The following is an 11,480-nucleotide window of genomic DNA, read 5'->3' as shown; positions in this document are numbered from 1 at the left end:
CTGAGCACTGCTTTGAAAGAAACGCTTGTCTCCCCATCGTCCACATTCACACACTGAAACCTAGTCCTTCACGTCCTCGCGTCAGGAATTGGTGCTGTAGGGGAGGTATTAAGGTCACCACGTAGGATGGAGAAGCTGGAAAAGACGCTTAAGGCTCACACATGCCTGGGGTCACATGCATGCCCACATCCACAGCTGCAGACAGACTAGTTCTAAAGACATAATTTTTTTCAAGTTTTATTGTAAAATCCTCAGAAAAAGAGCATCGACAATGACCGTCCCTTATGATAATCTGTGAGTCTTTTTTTCTTTTGCCAAGTGGTGCGGTAAATGCAGCGTGTGTTCAATACAATGTCACACACCAACAGAAACACAAACTTATTTCAAATGCCACATACAGTTACTGGGTTGGTACAAATTTCTACTAAAGTTGATGTATTAAAAATAATTTATATATATCTTATAAATAAGGAAAAATTCACATGTGTATTAATAATTACAGGTGGCCTTTTGAGAAATACTGATTACAGAAAATATATTTTGGAGTCTACACAACTGCTCAAAAGAATGTAACCTGCCTCAATGTAAGAGATCCAAAGGTGGTTTTTTTGTTTTTCTGAGGTGGGGGGAGAGGATGACTCTCTTGATGGTGTATGGGGATCCACAACTTGAGGGTCATTTGGCAGCACAATAGCGTGAAACAATGTGCGACCACTCCAGCAAAACTTCATGCCCAGTTTCACTTTGGGTCATTTATTTTTACACAGCCTTCAGGAAGCAGGGCAGCATCACTGGGGAACATGGGGAGCTATGGAGGGAAGGCAGAGGAGGCAGGCAGGGAGGGTGTGAGTACGGGGCGCTACCATCGTGGGGCACAGTGGGCTGGGGCTGACCTCCTATAGGCTTGTTTCTCTCCCATCCCTAGAGATGGTGTGCTCAACAGTGGATAAGGATTTAGAGTTTAGAGAGCCCTGCATCTCTCAGCCATTCAAGGCTGGTTTCCCTTTCTTAGAAGGTGAACTTTGGAGAGCAACATGACACCAAGGCTTGGTGTAGAGGGTCAGTTCATACACAAGGCTTTGTGCGTGTAGGCCAGGTTCTCTAGAGTTGTTTAGGGTAGGGCCATGTTCCCTAGGCCATGAGTGACTTTTCATTGGAACCCTAAAGCAGTAAGGCGTCATGAGTGGAGGCAACATGATGCCGAGACAGTAGCAGGCAGATGCTCCTTGATTGGTGGGAGCTGTGGGGGGGGTAAGCCATGGGACATGGACTGTCACTGGTCGTAAAGTTGAGCTTGGAAAGAAAGGTGCACAATTGTGACTTCATATAAAATGCAAAAACATTCTAAATGCGCTGGTGCCTGCTAAAAAGCCTCACTACGAATTCTGAAGTCCATTTCTTCTCTCCCTATACATCCCATAATTTCTCCCATTGTGTTTGGTTAAATGATACTTCCTCAAAGTGTAATTAGATACCCAAAGAGCCAAAGGAGACTGTGGAGGACTAGGATGATGCTCACTTATAATCTTTAGGCGTCTGCTGGGGAGCTGATGTCCAAGTCCACAGGCTCAGCCGAGACACACAGGTCCTCCAGCTAGAGCAGTAAGCAGGAAGTATGTCGCCTTCCACCAGCCATGTGGCATCTTGTGGTCACACCCTGTGTGCCCTGCTCCTGTTGGATCTTTTAAGTGTCCCACTGAGCATCTCTGTGGTTGTGGAGTAAAAACCCAATGAAGGCAGTTAGTGATGTTCTTGAAGAAATCCAGTTTGTCTCTGTCGTGGCCTGGTTGCAAGTGGTCTGTGAGTAACTTCTGGTCTGTGAGTAACTTCTCACTTGAATCCTCAAAGCAAGGAGCGTTGTGGGCAAAGGATGCATGAAGCTGGTGCAGTAGAGGGTTGTTGCTCCTTGAAGGATGAGGGCCATTCTAGGAGATCTCAGGAGCAGGGGCCTTGGGATTCAGGGAGGGAACCAGGAATAGTGAGTGAAGCGGGAGCAGATGGAGGTCGGAGCCCGTGGGCTGCTTAGCATGAGACGGGGTTGAAATGAAATGTCACCAGCTCTGTCACTGTTGGACAAAGGTCCGTCTTTCTGGCCACTCTGAAGGTGTTTTCCCTAGTCTTCGGCTTCTAAGCCTGTAGAGATGAGAGCTTGGGTCTGGGCTGTGATTCTGGACAACAAGGTGCGGTCCCAGTGGGTTCTGGTCACACATGGAGTGGGACTCGGGGCGCGGTTGGTGGAGGACTTCTGAGTCCGTGCTACGGTAGTCTTCTGTCACCTTTGGCCTCCTGGGGTGGCATTCTGGGGGTGCTGGGTGCCTGGGAGGAAGATGTGAGGTAGATTGGTGGGTGTGCAGAGGGGAGGGGCAGTGGTGACAATTCTCCAGGAGGCTTCTGGGAGGGTAGGAGATGGTTCAGCATCAGTGGTACTCGGATGAAACACATGAAAAAGAAATGAAGCAACTACACTTTAGCCCGTGGTACAAAAATATATCCAGAGCGAATCTGTTTCACATCTCAGTTCTGAGATCTCCCTTAGTTCACAGGTTATTGGTCAACAGACAAACAAGAAGATGCGGCTGTACAAAGCCAACTCCTGGCTGCTTAGCTGAACAAAGATTCGGAAGTTCCCATGCCTCATGGCAGCAAGCTGCTGCTCTTGGCTTTGTTTGGGGTGGGAGCTGCCTTCCTGGGGTGAGCCCCTTCAGTTGGGAGCCCTTTCCTCAACAGAGGAGCAGGTGGAGGGGGAGATAGCTCAGTGTGTGGTGGGGTATGCAGCAGAGAGACTGAACTTCTCTGGTGATACTCTCTCTCTCCACATCAAAGAACCTGCAGCTCTGCATCAGTATTTGATCCCAGCCATGACTTCAGGCCTTTCCCAGCCTCCTCCCGGGATCCAGGAAGGCAGCAGGATATTTGTGTGATGTGGGGACTGAAGAGATTCCCTTAGCATATTGGGGGTTGCCTACCCTCTGGTCTGTTTAGACAGGAGGGTCACAGACTCAGAAGCAGGAAGTCTCTCTTCCATGCACTCATGGGTGGCTGGGTAGGATGTTAAGAAAGAGGACTTTGGGGCAGAAGGAAAACCAGGAGCTACAGATGCAGAGAATTTGTGTTTGTTTTCTGGAAAGAAAAGAATGGCTGGGTGTTTATGATGTTAGTTGACTGTTAAGAATTACAGATGGGGTTTATAGAAATAGCTTTCCTGGTGATTTTGTTGGTTAAACCAATCCTCCCTGGGTAAACTGTTAGCTGTTGATCTTTGTGTTCCTCAGAACAACCCGTTGGGCTGGGCTTGTGGCAGGAGACTCACTTGTGTCACCACCTTCCACTATTGGGATTTAAACTCTATTCCGGAGTCTCTTCTGGGCCCACAATGAAGAGAGGGGAAGATTTCTCTGTAGTCCTCTGCCTTCCTCTACAGGAAGCCACTCCACTTTTATGGCTGTGCCCTGGGCTGAGCTACTGACATCAGAGTAGGTCTCAGACTTGTGATTTCTCAATTTAACTAAGTCCTGCATGCAGGTCACTAGACATATGGTGGCTTTCTCCGGCAATTCTACCAGAAGAATAGAAAAATGTGTGGGTGCCTTACAGGTATATGGAGAGAGAAAGAGAGAGAGAGAGAGAGAGAGAGGGAGAGAGAGAGGGAGAGAGAGAGACAGAGAGAGACAGACAGACAGACAGACAGACAGTGGCCAAGTAGCACCCCTGCTTTCATCCAGTCTGGTGGAACAGACTGGCCTTTGATTCTGGAATCCTGCATCCAAAGAGGATAGGTACTCTGGTCTTGGTGGGATGGGGAGAGATGATGCTCTGGCCTTGGTGGGATATGTGTGTGTGTATGTGTGTGTGTGTGTGGTGATGCTCTGCCTCTTAGGCTCAGGGATTCTTCTGCCAGAGGCAGGCACTATTCTTTCAAAAGGAAAAAAATTACAAACATTGGAAGGTTTTAATGAAAACATAGGACTCTGGGGATCATATCAAGATACTGAGGCAGATAAAATACGTCACCATCCACCCCAGGTGTGAAGATGACCATTAGGCCTCTGAGGTCAGCATCTTCAACCTCTATGTGTCTTGTCGTTACCCAAATCTGAAACATGATAGCACATATACAGACAACTACTGGGGACTGTAAGGGACAGTTGTTTAGTGGACTGAGAGACAGGAGATGTGGGGCAGGCTGGACTAGTGGCAGTAAACTGGCACAGGCAATTGAGTACTTACACAGGAAGCAGGAATGAAGTACAGTCTGTGTTTTCAAAGTCACGGCCATTGTTGGTAGATGAAGTAGCTAAGGTAGCTGAAGGGTGGGGGTAGACCCACTGTCTTAATGCTGTAGGGTTTGCAGAATGATTATTCAAGCTAGAAAGCAGGCATATTTTGACCACTGACATGGGAGTGGACAGGAGTGTTTGGGGAGACCTGGGTAGGGGCTCTCCTTGCTGAGGGGCTCGGACAGAGGTGGTCCCTGTAGAGCTGGCTGGGTTGTGCCTCTTCCTGATGGCTTGAGAGCATACTGAAGGCAGGAAGAGGAGGGACTGACACGGTCCTTTGTAGGTTCTGCAAGTTGGAGACTGTGTAGCTTAGAGTGTGGGAATGAGAACACTTAGGGAACAGGGCTCTCTTGCAGTGTGGTGACAGTGGCTGAGGCATTAGTGCCAACTGCTTGTGCAGAAACACAGCCTTAGGACTCTGGATGGATGGCACTCGTGGCTTCTAGATTTTGGCACTGAGCCCAGAGACTGCCTATCCCTTGCCAGGCAAGCCTGGTCTGCCCTGGGTCTGGACTTCTGCTGGTACGTTAGGCTTCCTTAATACCTTTCTATGGTGAAACCTCAGCTTGGTCTCTTGGGGTTCCCGCATAGATTTTTACCATGGTGGTATGGGCTGTACATGGTCAACAACACAATGGTGTGGAGTGCCTCTGTTTCTTGGATATCATTTTGTTTTCTGCTCATGTAAGATTGGAACCCTTTCTCTTCAGAGACTTCGCCTAAGGATGGGAATAATTTATCAGGACCTTGGAGAGCATCTATCTGCCTCCTAGCATCTGAGATTATTAAAAAAAAAAAAAAAAAAACCAACTAGTTTTAATAAAAAAAAATTCCAAAATAAAGAGAGTGATTTCCCCATCCCCCAAGGTGTAGTAAGTCTCAGAGGCTCTCCCTCATGGAGATAGCATTCAGATGGGAAAGCAAGCAAACAGCATCAGTTAATGGCTCAAGTGAGGTTCCTGGCAGGCAGGGTATGTTAGCTCGCTGAGAGGGACAGCCTGCTGCTCAGGCCAATCCTCCAGGGCACAGACTGGCTGGGGCTGGGCAGGTTATGATAATGACTACGTGAAGGCAACTGACAGAAGTGTCAGCCTGGGCAGCAGGATCCCTCGGTTCTGTGGTGTCCCCCAGGCAACACGGTGTGCAACCGGGCACGGAGATGACTTTCCTGCACACAAGCAGTGTGTGTTCTCATCATAGCTCACGGTATTAAATCATACTTCTGGATGAAAACCACCCAATCTTGGTTGCAGCACATATCTTATACTAGGGAACTTGCACAGAGATCAGTGTTGAACCACAAAGCGAAGTACAGGGTTTGGCTTGTTTTTTTGTTTGTTTTTTGTTTTTTTGTATTTTTTGTATTTTTGTTTTTGTTTTTGTCTGTGAAAATGTACAGCGCGCCTGGTTGGGGCTGCGGAGTCAGGATGAGGGTGGTTCTTTACCAACTTTCATACCTCCCCGACCCACACCACTGTGGCCGCACCCTTTATGCCTGAAACCTCACACCTCAGGGCGTTTTGTCTCCCATTGACCAGGAACAGTGACTCTTGAGCTGGTGTGAGGAGGTACTGTCCAAAGAGCCCGCTGTCTCTCAGGACTCTGCGGGGTCCACCCCAGGTTGGGGCTGGCCCTCTGGGTGGCTCCTTTAAGTTCTTCAGCCTGCCCATCTTCCCAGTGGACAGCTCCAGGAAGAGCAGGTCTGGCTCCTTGTCGAGAGTGGCATAGGCGTTGTACTGACTACCTTCTGTGAAGGAATGCTGGAATGCCAAGTCGGAGATGCCTGGGTTTATTTTTAGGTCGTATAGCGTCTGGATTTCCCCCCGCACTGTGACCTCCTGCACGTGCAGCCAGGGGCCCTTGTTGGAGACACTGACGATGAAGCGTCCGTCAGGGGACACGTGGGGCGTGCCTGTGATATCACTGTTGGGGCCTAGCACCGAGTCTGTGACACTGTCAATGAGCAGCTGTGGGCCGGTGGAGGTAGGTGTGTCCTGTTGACACTGCACGAAGAAGTAGCCACCAAGGTGGGTGTGTGCCATGGCCTGAGGCATGCAGCCGTAGTGACGTAGGCTGATTGTCTTCAGTGCCATCAGAGTCTCCAGGTCAACTTTGTGGACAGCAGGGTCAGTCTTGTTGAAGATGAAGCCAAACCTGGGAGGAGAATGATAGGGAGGGTGGTGAGAGAGCAGGAGGCCACTGCGAGGGGTGAGACATCTGTCATTTGTTTTAAATGATGGCTTCCCAACCCTTCAGTCATGTAGCCATCTATTAATAAGATCTATCATTTGGCAGGGAATGCGTCCAGAAGTCACTTAGCTACACGCGTCAGCCACATAACAGTTGAGGTTAAACGTTCGTGGATTTGCATGTTTGCAAAAGCCATTCATCTTCAGAAGTTGGGAGTGGGAAAGGCCCTTAATACATGTCTCTGGGGCAGGGGTGCCTTTGGATGGCTTTCCTAGCTCGTGTTAGCTGGGGTGTGGATCTAGGCTTGCAGGGTAGGTATGGAGAAAAAGACTGAGATAGACCTCTCGTGCCCTACTGTCATAAGGACACAATCTTATAAATCAGCCTGTTCTTGGGCTGACTGGTAAGTCGGAATTTGAAGACACAGATGCAGTCAAACAGGATAGAATTTCTGTTTGCAGCCTTGACGTCGGGAGGGAGGGAGGAGGCAGAGTGGGAGGGGATGAATGCACAGCGTGGTCTCCCCTCTGCCATCTAGAATGTGGGCAATGGGCAACTTTGGCCTCAGAAGTCACGTGGCCTGGTGGTGCTCTGATGCCCTTTGGCTACTGAGCCTAGGACAGGCTTGTCTCTCTGAGTGTCAGGGACTTCCATGAGATCCCTGTCTGTTCCCAGGGCAGCTGGGAAGACTGGATCTGAGAGGGAGCTCAAACAGATGAGACTTGGTCACATCTAGCTTTTTGGTGTTCTGTTGCAGACAACCTGCAAATATGGAAAGGTTTGACTCCAGGTGGGACTTCCCCAGAGACCCTGCACCCAAGAGCCTTGCTCATAGAGGCCTTCAGTGTCGAATGCACCAGAAGAATAGGAGACATCTCTGCGTCTATCATTTCCTCCTGAAAAAAAAAAAAACAGGCATCTCCAGAGCAGGCAAAATGCTCTAGGCATTGACTTTAAAGCATCCTTAAAGAAGCAGAGGGAGAAAACGGTGTTCTCAAAAGGAACTCGAACTTAAGAGCCACTCAGAAGCATCCAGAGCCTGAGTCTGCACCATGCCAGCATCCGGGTGGGGGCTCATTCCAGCTCTGAGGCTCTGCAGAGAAGAGGTTCTTAGGAGCCTATTGTTCTCTCTGGGTCCCTGGTACCAGCACGCAAAACGAACCATTTCTTCATGGAGACAGTACCTGATGTCAGTTCACAGAGGCATACATAGTGAGATCTCTGGGGGTCTCAGTGACACAAAAGGGGAAGTTTGCACAGCCTGTGGGTGCTCTATGAAATGAGGAAGGAAGGGGAGTGGCCAGTCTCTAAAGACTCTGGGTCTGCTGAGTGGTTTTCGATTCAAAGGCAGAGCAGGAAGTACTAGGAGGGCAAGGGGGGACCTGGTGCTGACCTGGGCATGACTGCCCAGGCAGAATGGGGCTGAGCATGGCCTGCAGAGGCGTGGTGGACCAGTTACCTGATATGGTTGATGATGAGATTTGTTGGCGGTATAAAGAAATTGTCCACTCCTGCAAACGGTGTTCGGATGAGGTGCTGGCCTTGGCCAGTGCTGGCTTCTGTGATCACCTGTAACATAGAGAGGGGTTCTTGTGTGTGTGTGCGTGCATGTGTGTGTGTGTTTTTCAGGAAGGGGCTGGAGATCTGGACATGCACGTGTTCAGCTATAGACCCCACCAACAGGCTGCCGGGGCAGATAGATGGTGGGTAAGCCCTAGTCTCAGGGAGGGGACAGGAGCCGGGTGAAGGCTACTTGGGAACATGAAGATCAGGAATCTGTCTTTTCTGGATGAAGGAGTGATGGGACTGGAGAGACAGCCCAGACCGTCCACCCCCTCCTCCATCAGACCCGGCAGTGGGCTTTCTGTCAGCCTCCAGGAGGGCGGGGTGAGGACCTAGGGAATGGCGCTGGGCTTTCCTAGTATGGGAACATGTTCAGAGACAGCTCTTTCCCAACAGTAGACCTCCATGCTATTGCTCAATCTCAGCAAAAGAGGGAGAGTGAATGGACAAAGGCCTGATGCGCTCGGAATTTAACATATTTATTTAGTGTTCTTGTGTGTTTGTGTGGGGCGAATGCATATGCTACTGGAGGGCAGAGGTCAACCTTGGGTATCATTTCTCATGTTCCCATCTACTTTGTGGGTTTGAGCCAAGGTCTCTCGGTGACCTGTAACTCATCGAGTAGGCTAAGCTGGCTGGCCATAAGCCCGCAGGACCTGCCAGTCTCTGCCTTCTCGGACTGCGATTACGAGTGTGCATCACCATGCCTGGCTTTATTTATTTTTTTAAATGTGGGCTCTGGGGATTGAACTCAGGTCCTCATGCTTGTATGACAAGCACTCTGAGCCATCTTCCTAATCTGGAATTTATTTTCGTTAATGCTAGGTACCTTTGCATGAGTTTCTGGGGATTTCTGTCCTATGTTGCTCTCAAAATGTAGAGACTTCCAGGATTGGTGAGAGAAAGCAGGCATCCTACAGGGCTGTCACTAACACCATAATGGCATCTTATAGTGTGACTCTAGCTATGCCAAAGGGACTTGCTCCCTAACGAGAAGATGTTGGCCTCATTCTTTGCACACACTGGAGCCTGGATACCTCTGTTTCCCTACAGGTAATGCTTTCTGCCATGCAGACTTGGCAGAAAGCAAACGGGCCCATGCCCTGGTAGGTGTCCCTGTTATGTTGACTCAGACAGACTATACAGTAAGAGAGGTTAGACAAGATGAGTCAAAATCGGGGGCCTTGTGTGAAGCCACTTGGCTAAGGGCTAATCTAGGCCCTGTCTTCTGTACATGCTCACTGGTCTTGTAGGTTCTAGGCCACTGCCCAGAAAGAGGCAGATCTACGGTGCCCTGTGGCTCAGCCGGCTCACAGGCAATTTTAGTTCAAGGGCACTAGGGACAGGAAGCAGACCCTCAACTCTCAGCTAGGAAGAAGAAACATTTTTTACACTCATGTTGCGGCCATGGCAGTAGCAGAAAGGACCCAGGTTTCTGCAGTCCCATGGCAGCCTACAGGACAAGGGCAGTCTCTGATGGGGCCTGCTGAGAACACAGCTTGCAGCACCGAGCTTTTTTGCCTTTTAGGAAAGGAACTGCCTTCTGGCTTTCACTTTCATGACAAAACAAACAGCAGCTGGCCTGGCTGTGCAGGCAGGACTAGCTAGCCATGCTAGCCTTGGGGGTGGGGGAATGTCAACAGGCAAGAGCAGAAGGATACATGCTGTGATTTCTACTCTCTGAGTGGTTTTGAGGTTGCACGGAGTGTATTTTCCTGTAATTTTTCTATTTAACAAATGGCAGGATGATGCTTTCCTGACAAGCCCACGGGAGAACAAGCTCATAGAACTGGACATTAAGAAAATACAAGGATTAGAAATGGGGTCTTAGAGAGACTCTGGGAAACGAGGCTGAGAATTCCAAGGCAGCGTGTAGTCGCTGCTTGATGCCAGGCCTGTCATTTCAGCTTATAATAGAGATAGAAAATTACAGGCTGTCGCCGGTCAGTGTCACATGTGCTTCGTCACCCTGGCACCCTGTATTCAGAGGTTGCTTCATCAGACACAGGACCATGAGCCAGTGACCCCATGTAGATCGACTTTATTTTTTTGGAGCCCTGAAGTTTTTCTTGCCCCAGTCTTGTGTCCTAGCACACAGCTGAGCCCACAGATGCTACAAAGATAAATCTGAAGACTTCTGGTTCTCTGGGCTCAGCTCAGGAAAGATACAGCGATGGCACTGTAGTACCAAGTGCCACCTGGATGGATGGGGGGGACGGGGACAAGAATGTCGAGCATCTCTTAGTTGGGTGGACAATGCCCACCCGCCAAGAAGTAGCGGCTAGACAGAGGTGACAGAATGCTGGGCCTGGGGTCAGGCCATGGCAGACTTGGTGATGCCTACGGTCAACACTGGTTGCTGAGGAGAGTGAGGGAGTGAGCTTCACACATGGGTTCATCTCCATATAGCCAGGGCAAAAATGTAACCAATCCTGAATAACCAGTATTCAGAAGGAATGGCAGGATGCTTTGAATGCTTTACAAACATTAACAGCACGCTCTTTGCCCCACACTTGCAGTCTCTTTCATTGCCTGTGTTTTGGAGGTACAGGGGTCTCACTATATATATTCCAGGCTATCCTTGAACTTCCAATCTTTCTGTCTCAGCATCCAGAGTTGCGGTCATAAGTGTGTATGTGGCCATGTATAGCTTTTCAACTGTTTCTAGGATCACTTTTAAAAAATGTTTGTGTGTGTGTGTGTGTGTGTGTGTGTGTGTGTGTGTGTGTGTGTGGTGCTAGAAGAGGTCACCAAGTCTCTCAGAGTTCAGATTGTGGGTGGTTGTGAGTCCCCCTGATGAAGATACTGGGAACCAAACTCAGGTCCTCTATAATCGTGGCAAGGACTCGTAAATGCTAAGCCCTCTCTCCAGGACTCAGCTTACCTTCTGATTATCAGATATTATAGCCTAGAACATCTAATTTTACAAAACCTTTGACATTTTCCTTAGATTAATGGTATAATTTTTTTTGTATTTATATGCATGTAAAAGAATTCTACTAGCTGAAATGTTTCCTATATATCAAGTCCAGCTCCTTGTCTGTGTTGATGGATTTTCTCATGTGTTATTTTCTTTCCCTGATATATACAATCTAGGCCCATCTTTGATCAAGCTATATTATATTTAATCACTGCTTTATGCATTTAGTTACATTGTTGGGCACACAGCTATTCATCATCATGAAAGTCTCTCCTGCCGTCCATAGCTTTTCAACTGGAAGGCACCTCACCGGGCACTCACATTCCCTCTCACGAGCATCCCTTTGATCAACTGTTACCACTGTTTCAAGCCTCAAGGTCTCTCCTTTTATTTCTTTCATGTCCTTTCTCCCCTCTTTTTGGTAATGCATACTGAATTTAGGACTCACATGTAGGAAAGCATTCCAGCACAGGGTTAGATTCTAGTCTCTTTAACTCAAAAATGCATGTATGTGCTTATGCGGGCCAGAG

At 48.8% G+C, this 11,480-nt stretch overlaps 1 protein-coding gene across 3 annotated transcripts in view; it reads right to left on the bottom strand.

The window, feature by feature from the left end:
• Window positions 1–221: 221 nt before the first annotated feature.
• The window catches only part of Fstl4 (follistatin-like 4), a 427,962-nt gene continuing 416,703 nt past the window's right edge, over window positions 222–11,480 (bottom strand). The window contains exons 15-17 of one of the 3 annotated variants that reach the window (XR_388477.4): window positions 7,927–8,036; window positions 4,228–6,431; window positions 222–2,316 (exon numbers count right to left, since the gene is read on the bottom strand). Coding sequence is in view for 2 of the 3 variants with exons in the window: in XM_006533539.4 (XP_006533602.1) it covers window positions 5,729–6,431; window positions 7,927–8,036 (813 nt within the window). In the remaining variant the exon portion in view is untranslated. Of the gene's footprint in view, window positions 6,432–7,926; window positions 8,037–11,480 lie in introns of all 3 variants that reach the window. The other 2 variants (XM_006533539.4, NM_177059.3) reach the window with 2 other exon arrangements.

The sequence above is a fragment of the Mus musculus genome, chromosome 11, assembly GCF_000001635.26.
Source record: "Mus musculus strain C57BL/6J chromosome 11, GRCm38.p6 C57BL/6J".
Classification (NCBI taxonomy): domain Eukaryota; kingdom Metazoa; phylum Chordata; class Mammalia; order Rodentia; family Muridae; genus Mus; species Mus musculus.
Note: the sequence above shows the minus strand (reverse complement) of the source record. Positions and strands in the feature narration are given on the sequence as shown.